This window comes from Bufo gargarizans, chromosome 9 (assembly GCF_014858855.1).
Source record: "Bufo gargarizans isolate SCDJY-AF-19 chromosome 9, ASM1485885v1, whole genome shotgun sequence".
Classification (NCBI taxonomy): domain Eukaryota; kingdom Metazoa; phylum Chordata; class Amphibia; order Anura; family Bufonidae; genus Bufo; species Bufo gargarizans.
Genome location: NC_058088.1, coordinates 87,000,374 through 87,017,571, shown reverse-complemented (window position 1 = coordinate 87,017,571; position 17,198 = coordinate 87,000,374). Strand labels below are relative to the sequence as shown.

Below are 17,198 nucleotides of genomic sequence, written 5' to 3'. Positions count from 1 at the left end.
ATTAGACTTGGAAATGCACAGAAGCGTGTGTGTGAAGTTATTCTGAATGACCCTATGTGCACCTTCAATATTATATACCCTTTTAGGGATAGATTTCAAATAGCTCTGATATAGCAGAAACCACTAAATTATGAAATTGCTAAATTGGGAATTGTACTTCAACCCAGAACAAAAAATGTGCTTTGACGGACACTAAATATCTTGCCCAGCAACAACAGTACAGCGGTGGGTAACGAGAGATTTAGAGGGATTTAAATTTGAGGCCTAGTATTTAGGCGCTGGGTCACCGGTATGGATTTAGTGACAGAATTAGACTTGGAAATGCACAGAAGCGTGTGTGTGAAGTTATTCTGAATGACCCAATGTGCACCTTCAATATTATATACCCTTTTAGGGATAGATTTCAAATAGCTCTGATATAGCAGAAACCACTAAATTATGAAATTGCTAAATTGGGAATTGTACTTCAACCCAGAACAAAAAATGTGCTTTGACGGACACTAAATATCTTGCCCAGCAACAACAGTACAGCGGTGGGTAACGAGAGATTTAGAGGGATTTAAATTTGAGGCCTAGTATTTAGGCGCTGGGTCACCGGTATGGATTTAGTGACAGAATTAGACTTGGAAATGCACAGAAGCGTGTGTGTGAAGTTATTCTGAATGACCCAATGTGCACCTTCAATATTATATACCCTTTTTGGGATAGATTTCAAATAGCTCTGATATAGCAGGAACCACTAAATTATGAAATTGCTAAATTGGGAATTGTATTTCAACCCAGAACAAGAAATGTGCTTGAACGGACACTAAATAACTCGCCCAGCTACAGCACTAGGGACAGATTTAGCTGGATATAAATTTGAGGCCTAGTATTTAGGCGCTGGGTGACCGGTATGGATTTAGTGACAGAATTAGACTGGGATATGGCCAAAAAATAAACAGACTATTGCTGGTTAAATGCACTTGGTGTGACAGCTTCACCCTGATGTAGGCTTTAGCCAAAAAACAACCACACCATTGAGGGTTAAATGCACTTGGTGACAGGCGCAGCTTGCCCCTGATTTTGTATATGGCCAAAAAATGAACAGACTATTGCTGGTTAAATGCACTTGGTGTGACAGCTTCACCCTGATGTAGGCTTTAGCCAAAAAACAACCACACCATTGAGGGTTAAATGCACTTGGTGACAGGCGCAGCTTGCCCCTGATTTTGTATATGGCCAAAAAATGAACAGACTATTGCTGGTTAAATGCACTTGGTGTCACAGCTTCACCCTGATGTAGGCTTTAGCCAAAAAACAACCACACCATTGAGGGTTAAATGCACTTGGTGACAGGCGCAGCTTGCCCCTGATTTTGTATATGGCCAAAAAATGAACAGACTATTGCTGGTTAAATGCACTTGGTGTGACAGCTTCACCCTGATGTAGGCTTTAGCCAAAAAACAACCACACCATTGAGGGTTAAATGCACTTGGTCGCAGCTTGTGCTGGCGCACCACAAGACACAAAATGGCCGCCGATCACCCCAGAAAAATGAGACTGACAAACGGTCTGTGCAGCCTAAAAACAGTGAGCAATTGAGGATCAGCAGCTCAATGATCCACAGCTGCAGATCGATCAGTTAATCAAGTCCTTTGGAGGAGTTAATCTGCCTAATCTCGCCCTACTGTCGCAGCCGCAACCTCTCCCTACGCTAATCAGAGCAGAGTGACGGGCGGCGCTATGTGACTCCAGCTTAAATAGAGGCTGGGTCACATGGTGCTCTGGCCAATCACAGCCATGCCAATAGTAGGCATGGCTGTGATGGCCTCTTGGGGCAAGTAGTATGACGCTTGTTGATTGGCTGCTTTGCAGCCTTTCAAAAAGCGCCAAGAAAGCGTCACAAAAGCGCCAAGAAAGCGACGAACACCGAACCCGAACCCGGACTTTTACGAAAATGTCCGGGTTCGGGTCCGTGTCACGGACACCCCAAAATTCGGTACGAACCCGAACTATACAGTTCGAGTTCGCTCATCCCTATTTACTATACTTTATTTTAGTGTTTGATAAAGGTCTTGTTAGACCGAAACTTCACATAGTCACCAAAGTTGGCTTGCAAGAAAAATCTAATAAAAATAATGCACTGATGATACCACATCCATAGGTGTGCTGAAGTTTTATTCAATGCCTCTTAGTTCCTACAAAAGGCCTTGCATATGTTTTTCAGTATATTATTGAAGTGACCAAGCATGGTCAAGTCCTCTAGTGGGACAAAAAATAAATGTGAAAAAATGTAAATCAAATGTTGAAAATATACTCTGAAAACTCTTTTCCTTTAAAAAATAACGGTACACATAACTGGCATCACTGCAACCATAATAAACTGCACTAAAAAACAAATGCATTATTGCTGAAAACTGTAAGACAGAAAGGAGAAAAGTACTTAGTAAACCCAAATTGGTACTAGTGAAAACTGCAGATCATCCTGCAAAAATAAAGCACTTGTGAAGCTCAGTTTACTAAAAAAAAAAAAAATTATGACATTTAATACACAGAGTAAGGCCTAATGCACACAACCTTTTTTTGGGTCCGCATCCGAACCGCAGTTTTTGCGGCTTGGGTGCGGACCCATTCACTTCAAATTCATCCTTTGCTCCATTCCGTGGCTCCGCAAAAAAAAATATAGCATGTCCTATTCTTGTCCGTTTTGCGGACAAGAATAGGCATTTCTTGAACAATGGGCAAATTGCAGAAGGCACACGGACGGCTTCCATTTTTTGCAGATCCGCGGTTTGCGGACCGCAAAAAAGTAACGGTCGTGTGCATGAGGCCTAAGAAGTGAAAATGGCATAAAGATAAAACCCAGAAAACAAATGGCAGAATTGGCATGTTTTTGTTATATGTATCCCAAAATGGTGCTGTTAAAAATTACAACTTGTCCCCCAAAAAGGCAAGCCCCCATACAAGCCTGTGCTGAATTTTTTTTAAAAAAAATTACCGGCATCCTCATGGGGTAAAAGGTTTAAAACAAAACCACCCACGGTTCAATCAGTGTGTAATGCCCTCCAAGAACTCACAGGGGTTAACACAGAATACAAATACTACAGGTGCACACACCCTGATATAAAATTCAGCTGAAAATACAAAACCCAACAGAGTGTTATTGGGAGACGTCTGAGCAGTGTTTTTGATAAAGACTGTGAAAAGCCCTTGTTGACTTGCGATAAGAGGAAACACTGGGTAGAAGTCACAAGGAACTCAAGCTAGACGGAGGCAGCACCTGGTTCTTCACGCTTCAGATATCCCAGCAGGATGATACCACCTTTTCTTAGGACTTTCGTACTTTTGGGGAGTTTTATAGGTAAGGAGAAAAGAGAAAATCACATTCAATATACAGTATTGAAAAAATGCTATACATGCAGACACTGGCATAAAGATGTAATGCATTTTAGAAGATGTTTAGCTTTTACAATGAACATATGGTCTTAATCCTGTAAACTGTGACCATTGCCGTTTGATATATGACATTAATAAGTATACTTTTTAACTAAAAAAAAATGTGTTTCCATCCTTTTGTTATTGAATCAGATAAAAAAAAATATATATTTAATAATATTTTTTATGGTTACTGTGACAAGGTTGTGTTGTAGAGATTTCCGTAGCCTTGTTGAAAGCTATTCCATGCTGATGGTGAAACCTTCTTTCCTCAAGTCATAGTGGATGCCCCAATGTTATCTTTCTTGGCCTGGGTATAAAAGGACCATTAGGTAGATCTCTATACTGACTTAACAATAAGGTCACTTTTATGGCCCATTTTCACAGGTTGATACACTGAGAAATCTTTGGAAATGAATGTTTATAGGAACATTTATTCTGGACCGTATACGGAACCATTCATTTCAATGGGTCCGCAAAAAAACTGAAGTTACTCTGTGTGCATTCCGTATTTCCGTTCCTAAAAAAAATAGAACATGTCCTATTACACCGTGCAACAATGATTTTGTATAACAACAATGCCACACTTGTATAATTTTTCTTACGTTTTAATACTGAAAAAAAATTAAAACCTTTGAGGAAAACCTTTTTTTTTTAGAACCATATTCTGACCCCTAAAACTTTTTTGTAGTTATGTGTACGGGGCTGTGTGAAGGCTCATTGTTTTGCGGGCTGATCTGTTCTTTTCAGTGATACCAATTTGAAGTGTGTGCGACTTTTTGATCATTTTTTCTAAACAAATTATTGGGTAGTGGCAAAAAATGGCAAATTGGCAGTTTTTTTCCCCCCATTACACTACTTGCCGTATGCCATTAATATTGTTATATTTTAATAGTATCGGCATTTTCGCACGCGATGATGTCCGTGATGTTTAGTTTTTTTATTGTTTAAGTATTTTTAAGAAAGGGGGGGTGATTTGAACTTTTATTTTAATATTTTTTTTTAATATTTGCAAAAACTTTTTTTACTTTTTTGTCACCTTGGGTAACAATAACTGGCAATCATTAGATTGCCTATTGTTTTCATTGATGTCTATATAGACAACATTAAACACTTCATTTGCACTATACCAGGGATGCTCAACCTGCGGCCCTCCAGCTGTTGTAAAACTACAACTCCCATCATGCTCGGCTGTATGCTGATAGCTGTAGGCTTTCCGTGCATACTGGGAGTTGTAGTTTTGCAACAGCTGAAGGTTGAGCATCCCTGCACTAAACCAGTACAATGCTGCCACCTGGAGGCCTGTATTGGTATAGTCTTCTAATAGGCACCAAAGCCTGCTTGAGGCTTCAGCCTATTAGACCAATGTAACAGGTTCCCCGATCTCAGCTGGGGAACGCTGTTACTGGAGCGTAAGTGTGCGACTTCCGCTTCTGGACTTTGCAGATTCCGTGGTCACATTTGACCACAGCATCTGAAAGGGAAAATGTATGTGATCAGCCTTATGGCTGATTGCATACATGTCCCGCGGGTCTCTGCTATTTAAAATAGCAGAAACCCGGCGGCTATGGCGCCCACTGCACGTGCACGAACTATGCTGAATGTTTGGGGACCGGACTTCCTCCGTACATGTACGGCAGAGGTACTTAAAGGGTTAAGTTATACATGCAAAGCCTATTCAGGTATAATATTAATGCATTATATTTGAGATGTTCTAATGGACATGTCCAGACCTGTTCAGACGCACTCAGGCTGATGTCAGTATACAGTCATGTGAAAAAATTAGGACACCCTTTGAAAGCATGTGGTTTTTTGTAACATTTTTAATAAAAGGTTATTTCATCTCCGTTTCAACAATACAGAGAGATTAAAGTAATCCAACTAAACAAAGAAAACTGAAGAAAAGTCTTTTCAAGATCTTCTGTAAATGTCATTCTACAAAAATGCCTATTCTAACTGAGGAAAAAGATAGGACACCCTCACATGTATTCCCTCTTAAATTGGCTCAGATCTCACACAGGTATATCACACCAGGTGCACATAATTAGTAGATCGTTACTCTGCATGTTGAATGAGGCTTGCCCTATTTAAACCTCAGACATTTAGTTTGGTGTGCTCCTGACTGTTGAAGTGAGAGTGAGCACCATGGTGAGAGCAAAAGAGCTGTCAGAGGACTTCAGAAAAAAGATTGTAGCAGCCTATGAGTCTGGGAAGGGATTTAAAAAGATCTCAAAAGATTTTGAAATCAGCCATTCCACTGTCCGGAAGATAGTCTACAAGTGGAGGGCTTTCAAAACAACTGCCAACATGCCCAGGACTGGTCGCCCCAGCAAGTTCACCCCAAGAGCAGACCGCAAGATGCTAAAAGAGGTCTCCAAAAACCCTAAAGTGTCATCTCGAGAACTACAGCAGGCTCTGGCTACTGTTGATGTAGAAGTACATGCCTCTACAATCAGAAAGAGACTGTACAAGTTTAACTTGCATGGGAGGTGTGCAAGGAGGAAACCTTTGCTTTCCAAGAGAAACATCGAGGCCAGACTGACATTTGCCAGAGATAAAGTTGACAAAGACCAGGACTTCTGGAATAATGTTCTTTGGACAGATGAGTCCAAAATTGAATTATTTGGACACAACAGCAGAGGACATGTTTGGCGTAAACCAAACACAGCATTCCAAGAAAAGAACCTCATACCAACTGTGAAGCATGGAGGTGGAAGTGTCATGGTTTGGGGCTGCTTTGCTGCAGCAGGACCTGGTCAGCTCACCATCATAGAATCCACGATGAATTCTACTGTGTATCAGAAGGTGCTTGAAGAACATGTGAGACCATCAGTTAGAAAATTAAAGCTGAAGCGGAACTGGACCATGCAACATGACAATGACCCAAAACATACTAGTAAATCAACCAAAGATTGGCTGAAAAAGAAGAAATGGAGAGTCCTGGAATGGCCAAGTCAAAGTCCAGATTTGAATCCCATTGAGATGCTGTGGGGTGACTTGAAAAGGGCTGTACGTGCAAGAAACCCCTCAAACATCTCACAGCTGAAAAAGTTCTGCATTGAGGAGTGGGGTAAAATTTCCTCAGACCGATGTCGAAGACTGGTAGATGGCTACAAGAACCGTCTCACTGCAGTTATTTCAGCCAAAGGAGGTAACACTCGCTATTAGGGGCAAGGGTGTCCTATCTTTTTCCTCAGTTAGAATAGGCATTTTTGTAGAATGACATTTACAGAAGATCTTGAAAAGACTTTTCTTCAGTTTTCTTTGTTTAGTTGGATTACTTTAATCTCTCTGTATTGTTGAAACGGAGATGAAATAACCTTTTATTAAAAATGTTACAAAAAACCACATGCTTTCAAAGGGTGTCCTAATTTTTTCACATGACTGTATAAGGCAAGTTGGACAGATTTTCATAAAGTGATCTGTTATAGTGCTATCAGTTTTGAAACTTTAGATGGATAAACGCAAATGTGTTAGCGATCCAGACAATTTCTGTTACATATGTGGTAGATACACTACTTATGATCAGCACAAAAATCTGACAAAGCGAGTGCGTCTTGCATCTTGGGATGCATTTGTGCTAGTAGTGCAGAACTTCCTTGGGAACAGACGAGCTGCAAACTATGCTGAATTAGTAGACAACATGCTTATAGCATAGGAACAACTTGGCTGCCGAAACTGCATTTCTTACATTCCCATCTTGACTTTTTCCCACCCAATTTGGGACACGTAAGTGACGAACATGGACAGCGGTTCCATAAAGATATTTCTACAATGGAGAACAGGTATCAAGGCCGCTGGAATCCCAACATGATGGGGGACTACTGCTTGTTTTTGCAACGGGAAAATATGACCGTTCACAAACACTAAAGCAGATGCCTGAAGCACTTTTAACAGTTCTGGGCCTTGCTCAAGTAAGGCCTCTTTCACACAGGCGTTGCGGGAAAAGGTGCGGGTGCGTTGTGGGAACATGCGCGATTTTTCCGCACGAGTGCAAAACATTGTAATGTGTTTTGCATGCGCGTGAGAAAAATGGGCATGTTTGGTACTCAGGGTTCAGGGTTCTGTAGGGATCAGGGTTCTGTAGATTGTATTATTTTCCCTTATAACATGGTTATAAGGGAAAATAATAGCATTCTGAATACAGAATGCATAGTACAATAGCGCTGGAGGGGTTAAAAAAAAAAAAAAATTTTTTAACTCACCTTAATCCACTTGATCACGCAGCCCGGCATCTCTTCTGTCTCTTTCTTTGCTGATTGCAGTCAAAGGACCTGTGGTGACGTCACTCCGGTCATCACATGATCCATCACATGATCTTTTACCATGGTGATGGATCATGTGATGACCGAAGTGACGTCACCACAGGTCCTTTGATTGCAATTAGCAAAGAAAGAGACAGATGAGATGCCGGGCTGTGCGAGCAAATGGATTACGGTGAGTTAAATTATTTTTTATTTTTTTTAACCCATCCAGCGCTATTGTACTATGCATTCTGTATTCAGAATGCAATTATTTTCCCTTATAACCATGTTGTAAGGGAAAATAATAAAATGATCGGGTCTCCATCCCGATCGTCTCCTAGCACTTGCTTGCGGATGCTTGCGAGTTTCACGCAGCCCCATTCACTTCTATGGGGCCTGCGTTGCGTGGAAAACGCACAATATAGAACATGCTGCGATTTTCACGCAACGCACAAGTGATGTGTGAAAATCACCGTTCGTGTGCACAGCCCCATAGAAATGAATGGGTCCAGATTCAGTGCGGGTGCAATGCGTTCACATCAAGCATTGCACCCACGCGGAATACTCGCCCGTGTGAAAGGGGCCTAAGACTTTTAAACTGTAAAACAAGACTTTTTGAAATGTTGTAATTCCATTACATTTTCATACACTGTTTACTACGCAAACTTTGATGTAGATCAGGTGATGGTTGGAGTAAAACTCGTTCTGTTCAAAATTATTCAATGCTTTCCAAGTGTATAATTAATTTAGGCATACTTATGCATAGCTTAATTTCGTGAAGTGTTACAACAATTCTGACTACGGACTTGTAATCCGCACACTTGATTTAGTATAGAACAAATGGTTTTTGCCCTGTAGCAGACAAAATCTTTTTTTTGTTGCGTGGTGTTATGGTCTGCATAACACCACGCAAGGATAGGACTGTTCTATCAGGGGCCAGCTGCTCCGTTCCGCAAAATACGGAATGCACACAAACGTCATCCGTATTTTTTGCAGACCGCAAAAAACATACGGTCGTGTGCATAAGGCCTTAGTATAAGTGCACCCTTAAGCATTCTTTTTTCCCCCAAGAAATTACCACAATTGTGCTATATTTTTCTTATGTACAGCATGGCAGCCATTCTCTTAAATATGTAAGTCACCCACCTAGGAACACTTTCTGCTGTTTTTCTCATACACAGGTGCCCAAAACAGCCTAGATTTACTATTAGTTAGGGTAAACTTGGGCTAGGCAGTCTTAAGATTTATCACAGTGCCCCACGTTTACTAATGTGTGCACCTAGAATTTGCTGTAAATTGCACAAAAAAGGTGGTGCAATTTGGCTCATCTAGGTTTAGAGAAATTATCTGCACCTAGCCTTTGAAGGGACATGGGCATGGTATAATATGCAACATTTTGGGCCAACCAATAGTTGGTATAAAGTTACACAAAAGTCTCTGTCCCTGCACCACATTTATCATCCAGTCTGAGCCTCTGTGATAAATCTGTGGCGGTCTAGACCATCTGTCTAAATTTACACCATCTATAGCAGGCATGCTCAACCTGCGGCCCTCCAGCTGTTGCTAAACTACCACTCCCAGCATGCCCAAACAGCCTACAGCTATCGGCCTACAGCAGGGCATTTTGGGAGTTGTAGTTTTACAACAGCTGGAGGGCCGCAGGTTGAGAATGCCTGATCTATAGGATTAGGAAATCTCTGGTATAATCTTTGCTAGCTGCACAGTCATCTAAGGCCTCTTGTGCTGGCCGTGCCCGTGCTACAGACCGCAAATTGCAGTCCGCAATGCATGAGCACTGACCGTGGGGCAGCCGCATGCGGATCGCGGACCCATTCCGTCCATTTAAAAAAGATAGAACAAGTCCTATTTTTTGCGGAACGGAAGTATGGAATGGAACCCCACCGTGAATGGGTCCGCATACGTGAAACGGAATTCACACGGCCTGTGCCCCGTGTATTGCGGGGCGCAATACGGCCACGGCCGGCACATGGTCGTGTGAAAGAGGCCTAAGGCTGAGTTCACACTTCAGTTTTTTTGTCAGTTATTTCCATCAGTGATTGTGAGCCAAAACCAGGTGCGGGTTAAAAACACAGAACAGATGCAGCTCTTTCCATTACACCTGATCTCTTTGTAACCTTCACTACGGGTTTTGGCTCACAATAAGGCCTCGTGCACACGAACGAATTATGTTTCCGTGTCCGTTCCGGTTTTTATTGCAGCCCGTATGCAGAACCGTTCACTTCACTGGAGCTGCAAAAAAACAGAAATTACTCTGTGTGTATTCCGTTTGTCCATTCTGCAAAAAAATAGAACATGTCCTATTATTGCACGCATTACAGGCAAGGATAGAACTGTTCTATTAAGGGCCAGCAACGGAATGCACACAGACGACATCCGTATTTTTTGCAGATCCATTTTGTGCGGACCGCAAAATACATAAGGATCAGGCAGTGATTAGCCGACACTCCATTCAAAGAGCGTGGTGCACGTGTCCAAGATAGCAATCTCAACATGTATTGTAGAAAAAGACCGGCACTCACTGTATCTTCTGCAAAGTCTATACTTTTATTGGTCACATATAATGTTCTGTGACACGTTTCGACTCACTTCATGAGCCTTTGTCAAACAGATAATAGCTATTATCTGTTTGAGAAAGGCTCATGAAGTGAGCCGAAACGCGTCACAGAACATTATATGTGACCAATAAAAGTATCGACTTTGCAGAAGATACAGTGAGTGCCGGTCTTTTTCTACAACGTAAAATACATAAGGTCATGTGCATGAGCCTTAACTGATGGAAATAACTGAACAAATAACTGAACTGTGAACTCAGCCTAAGGCCTCTTTCACACGAACGCGTGCTCTACGTGGCCTTATTGCGGACCGCATTTGCGGATCCGCAATACACGAGCGCCGTTCCATGGGCACTTGAATGGGTCTGAAAAACTGGAGATGCGGAATGGTGCGGAACAGAAGCACTACGGAGTGCTTTCGTGGGGTTTCGTCCCGTACTTCCGTTCCGCAAAAAGATAGAACATGTCCTATCTTTTTGCGGAACGGGTGGATTGCAGACAAATTAAAGTGACTGGGCCCGCTATCCGCTGCGGCTGCCCCACGGTTGGTGTTCGTGCATTGCGGGCCCCAGCACGGCCACAGGGCGCACACGTTCGTGTGCAAGAGGCCTAACTTCTCCAGAAGCATATGTTTTTAAGTGACCTCGTACTTTGAACAAACTTTTGACATGTTGTGGGAACATATCATAAGTTTAGATCGTGGGTGACTGAGCGCTGAGACCCCACTAATCTCTAGAATGGGGGGAGAGTAGCGCGCACATATCGCACTCTCTTTACGCAAGACAGGAGAGAGACGGGCCTATAGACTTTCTATTGAGTCACTTCCTGTAAGGTAGCCAGGAGAGAGGGGGAGGTATGCGTGTACTGCTCCCCCCTCATTCTAGAGGTCAATGGGGATCTCAGCGCTCACAACCCCACCAATCTAAAAATGGAGCTATTTTGATGTGGAAATACATGGTGATCCAAGATCACAGTCTTCACCAATATGATCTTCTCTCATCTTGATCAATGACAAGGGGTCGTTTTGGCTGAACATACCCTTTCAAGCCGAGCATTTACAGGTATATCACAAAATACAAATCTTATCTACCGGACTTGGCTTTAACTGTGTTATAAACCAAATATATCGATGTGATTAGAATAGAGATTCATACACAAACACTTGTGTGATGGAGAAAATTAATTAGTGTGTTCCGTGTTTTTAGGAGTCGTCCACTGCGTGCAGGTGACGGTACCGAAGTCTGTAGTAAATGTGACGGTGGGGCAGAGTGCCACCCTCCCCTGTACGTACACTCTTGCTGACCCCAACACTCGCAATCTTGTTGTACAATGGGATTTTGTAGAAGCTCACTCGCAGAAGACTGTTTCTGTAAGTATACCCAGTAATCGATGTCGTTACCATTATTGACTCTCACACATGTACTAACATTGGCTGGAATAGATGACGCAGAGTCATAGCCTTTCCTTCACTAGGGGCTAAGATTTTGTTTACTGCCCCCGCCCTGTATGTAAATACCCGATAGCGGCTTGCTGGCTCCTCCCTGTTCCAAAAGCAGCACACACAGGTCTGGAATCCATGCCTAAGGCCTCATGCACACGACAGTATTTTTTAGCAGCCCGCAAAACGGAGTTCCGTTGTTCCGTGATCCGTTTCCATTTTTGTTTCCGTGTGTCTTCCTTTATTTTTGGAGGACCACCAGACATAAAGGAATATAAAAAAAAGTCTAAGGCAGGTTTGCCATGCAAATGAAGGACGCGGACGCGCAGACGTGGGTGACAATCTTGTGTGCCTCTGTGTTTTTTAGCAGTCCCATTGACTTGAATGTGTCCACAAACCGTTTTCAGCAGAAATAATTTATATTTTTTTGACGAACTGGAACCACGGATCAGGGACGCAGATGGTAAACGGTGCATTAGCCAAGTTTTCAATGGACCCATTGAAAATCAATGGGTCTGCAGAAAATCACGGAAAAAACGGCGCAACGGACACAGAATAAAACAACGGTCGTGTGCATGAGGCCTAAATCCGGAGACAATTCACAGAGTGTGAACATGGCCTAAATCTGGCCCTAAACTTCAAGTACATTTTTAGCTAGAGTCAGCATTTTAATTCAGTGGAGCATAGTATGACGGACAGATGTCAGTCATGTCATGTGCTTCTCATCTTAGGCGACACTACAGAATCACATAGGAAACAAATTCCGCCTTTCACATTTTTTGCTTCTTATTTGCATCGTAATAGATATTTGGTACAATTTGGCTGTTGTATATGTGCCTTACAAAATCACTTCTGCCCAGTTCTAGCTTGCACGTTATTCACATTATGTATCTTTTTTTTTGTGTTCCTATGTAAGATGATGTTATTAAAATCAATCATTAAAATTATTCTGATCATAGTATTAGAGGCAGACACTGACAGCAAATGGCCCTTGTGTAAGATGTGTGTCTGGATATCTGCATATACCCACATACACCATATGTACATACTGTAACCACTGTACTGCGCACATTGTATACACATTACACAGGCATATACACATTACACAGGCATATACACACTACACATGCATACTGTATATACATTACACACGCATATACATATTATATACAGTATGTACAGTCGTGGCCAAAAGTTTTGAAAATTACATAAATATTGGAAACTGGAAAAGTTGCTGCTTAAGTTTTTATAATAGCAATTTGCATATACTCCAGAATGTTATGAAGAGTGATCAGATGAATTGCATAGTCCTTCTTTGCCATGAAAATTACCTTAATCCCCAAAAAACCTTTCCACTGCATTTTGCTGCTGTCATTAAAGGACCTGCTGAGATCATTTCAGTAATCGTCTTGTTAACTCAGGTGAGAATGTTGACGAGCACAAGGCTGGAGATCATTATGTCAGGCTGATTGGGTTAAAATGGCAGACTTGACCTGTTAAAAGAAGGGTGATGCTTGAAATCATTGTTCTTCCATTGTTAACCATGGTGACCTGCAAAAAAACGCATGCAGCCATCATTGCGTTGCATAAAAATGGCTTCACAGGCAAGGATATTGTGGCTACTAGGATTGCACCTCAATCAACAATTTATAGGATCATCAAGAACTTCAAGGAAAGAGGTTCAATTCTTGTTAAGAAGGCTTCAGGGCGTTCAAGAAAGTCAAGAAAGCGCCAGGATTGTCTCTTAAAGAGGATTCAGCTGCGGGATCGGAGTGCCACCAGTGCAGAGCTTGCTCAGGAATAGCAGCAGGCAGGTGTGAGCGCATCTGCATGCACAGTGAGGCGAAGACTTTTGGAAGATGGCCTGGTGTCAAGAAGGGCAGCAAAGAAGCCACTTCTCTCCCCAAAAAAACATCAGGGACAGATTGATCTTCTGCAGAAAATATGGTAAAGTCATGTTCTCCGATGAAGCCTTTTTCCGATTGTTTTAGGCATCAGGAAAAAGGCTTGTCCGGAGAAGAAAATGTGAGCGCTACCATCAGTCCTGTGTCATGCCAACAGTAAAGCATCCTGAGACCATTCATGTGTGGGGTTGCTTCTCATCCAAGGGAGTGGGCTTACTCACAATTTCGCCCAAAAACACAGCCATGAATAAAGAATGGTACCAAAACACCCTCCAACAGCAACTTCTTCCAACAATCCAACAACAGTTTGGTGAAGAACAATGCATTTTCCAGCACGATGGAGCACCGTGCCATAAGGCAAAAGTGATAACTAAGTGGCTTGGGGACCAAAGCGTTGACATTTTGGATCCATGGCCTGGAAACTCCCCCGATCTTAATCCCATTGAGAACTTGTGGTCAATCCTCAAGAGGCGGTGGACAAACAAAAACCCACTAATTCTGACAAACTCCAAGAAGTGATTATGAAAGAATGGGTTGCTATCAGTCAGGAAAAGGCCCAGAAGTTGATTGAGAGCATGCCCAGTCGAATTGCAGAGGTCCTGAAAAAGAAGGGCCAACACTGCAAATACTGACTCTTTGCATAAATGTCATGTAATTGTCGATAAAAGCCTTTGAAACGTATGAAGTGCGTGTAATTATATTTCACTACATCACAGAAACAACTAAAACAAAGATCTAAAAGCAGTTTAGCAGCAAACTTTGTGAAAACTAATATTTGTGTAATTCTCAAAACTTTTGGCCACGACTGTATATTGCCATTATGCACACAAATTCATATTACATATATACACTATCATATGTAAAATATCCACATACATATTATACATGCATATACACATTGCATATATGCATCACACTTGTGCACATTACAGATACGCATTAAGCACACAATGCACATACAGTACAGACCAAAAGTTGGACACCTTCTCATTCAAAGAGTTTTCTTTATTTTCATTACTATGAAAATTGTAGATTCACACTGAAGGCATCAAAACTATGAATTAACACATGTGGAATTATATACATAACAAAAAAGTGTGAAACAACTGAAAATATGTCATATTCTAGGTTCTTCAAAGTAGCCACCTTTTGCTTTGATTACTGCTTTGCACACTCTTGGCATTCTCTTGATGAGCTTCAAGAGGTAGTCACCTGAAATGGTCTTCCAACAGTCTTGAAGGAGTTCCCAGAGATGCTTAGCACTTGTTGGCCCTTTTGCCTTCACTCTGAGGTCCAGCTGACCCCAAACCATCTCGATTGGGTTCAGGTCCGGTGACTGTGGAGGCCAGGTCATCTGGCGCAGCACCCCATCACTCTCCTTCATGGTCAAATAGCCCTTACACAGCCAGGAGGTGTGTTTGGGGTCATTGTCCTGTTGAAAAATAAATGATGGTCCAACTAAACCCCAACCAGATGGAATAGCATGCCGCTGCAAGATGCTGTGGTAGCCATGCTGGTTCAGTATGCCTTTAATTTTGAATAAATCCCCAACAGTGTCACCAGCAAAGCACCCCCACACCATCACACCTCCTCCTCGGAGGTGGGAACCAGGCATGTAGAGTCCATCCGTTCACCTTTTCTGCGTCACACAAAGACACGGTGGTTGGAACCAAAGATCTCAAATTTGGACTCATCAGACCAAAACACAGATTTCCACTGGTCTAATGTCCATTCCTTGTGTTCTTTAGCCCAAACAAGTCTCTTCTGCTTGTTGCCTGTCCTTAGCAGTGGTTTCCTAGCAGATATTCTACCATGAAGGCCTGATTCACACAGTCTCCTCTTAACAGTTTGTTCTAGAGATATGTCTGCTGCTAGAACTCTGTGTGGCATTGACCTGGTCTCTAATCTGAGCTGCTGTTAACCTGCGATTTCTGAGGCTGGTGACTCGGATAAACTTATCCTCCGCAGCAGAGGTGACTCTTCGTCTTCATTTCCTGGGGCGGTCCGCATGTGAGCCAGTTTCTTTGTAGCGCTTGATGGTTTTTGTGACTGCACTTGGGGACACTTTCAAAGTTTTCCCAATTTTTCGGACTGACTGACCTTCATTTAGTGGCCAAGTAATGATGGCCACTCGTTTTTCTTTACTTAGCTGCTTTTTCTTGCCATAATACAAATTCTAACAGTCTATTCAGTAGGACTATCAGCTGTGTATCCACCTGACTTCTCCACAACGCAACTGATGGTCCCAACCCCATTTATAAGGCAAGAAATCCCACTTATTAAACCTGACAGAGCACACCTGTGAAGTGAAAACCATTTCAGGTGACTACCTCTTGAAGCTCATCAAGAGAATGCCAAGAGTGTGCAAAGCAGTAATCAAAGCAAAAGGTGGCTACTTTGAAGAACCTAGAATATGACATATTTTCAGTTGTTTCACACTTTTTTGTTATGTATATAATTCCACATGTGTTAATTCATAGTTTTAAAGCCTTCAGTGTGAATCTACAATTTTCATAGTCATGAAAATAAAGAAAACTCTTTGAATGAGAAGGTGTGTCCAAACTGGTCTGTACTGTATACACGTACAGTATATGTAACAGCAGGACGGGCAGAGCACACACATGACTGAGGAACTCCTGTGAGTGTCCTGATCTGTTCTTACCTGTGCGGTGTCTGCAGATGTTCTCCCTTTTCCTCTCAGTCCTGACTATTGGCCTTACTCATGCAGCATTACAACAGCAAGAGGAAACTCCTGATGTTGTAATGGCTACGCTGCTATGTATTGTATTCCAGAGCCCCGCTGCTGCAGCACACACTACACAATGCAAAGGCACAAATGCCATTCAGATCAGCTCAGATAAGCACCCTGGCTGGGTCCCCCACCCCTGCTGAACCAACTGCACAGGCTTAATGTCCGGCCCATTTCTTTTAAAGGCGTTAGTGCTATTCAGTGTATCACTAGTGTATTCCAAAAGAACAACTTTAAATAAGTTGCTTGATAGACAACCAGATTTCTAAATGCAGCTGGAGGACCTTGTGCTTTTCTCACACTGAGGATGAGGTGAACAGATTGCGACCACAGTGGCCAAAAAATAGCATTTTTTTAAAAAGACCTATATTTTCATAAAAAATAAAAATAAAACTATACATAATTGGTATCTTTGTATCTCTAACAAACTGTATAACATAAACATAATAAAATTTTAGTTTGATAAACATCATATGAAAAACTAAAATGTTATCAATATCTGAATGCAGAGACACAGGAAATTACATTCTATAAAAAAAAATATATATTAATTATTGTGCAAAAATAGAAAACAAAAATATTCATGTTATCTTTACAGTCGTATGAACCTACAATATAAAGTTGTTGGGTCACAAAACAATGGCAGATTTTCTGTGGGGTTTTTTTTCACACTGCCCCCCACCCCCAAAAAAAAAAATGAAGTACCACAAAATGATTCCATCTAAACATGCAACTTGTCCCACAAAAGAGTTCTTATAGTTCCAATATGGTTATGTATGTTGAGATAAAAAAATTTTTTAAATAAGCTGCGTCTTTAAAAGGGTTGTCCAGTTTTTGGGTTTTATTTTTGCTTTTTTTTGCTTTCGTTAACAA

The 17,198-nt window shown here is 41.8% G+C and overlaps 1 protein-coding gene across 1 annotated transcript in view; it reads left to right on the top strand.

The window, feature by feature from the left end:
- Window positions 1-3,155: 3,155 nt before the first annotated feature.
- VSIG1 (V-set and immunoglobulin domain containing 1) overlaps window positions 3,156-17,198 on the top strand; it is a 38,572-nt gene continuing 24,529 nt past the window's right edge. The window contains exons 1-2 of the mRNA XM_044306631.1: window positions 3,156-3,343; window positions 11,440-11,603. Coding sequence (XP_044162566.1) covers window positions 3,295-3,343; window positions 11,440-11,603 — 213 coding nt within the window. The 5' untranslated portion in view covers window positions 3,156-3,294. The remainder of the gene's footprint in view (window positions 3,344-11,439; window positions 11,604-17,198) is intronic.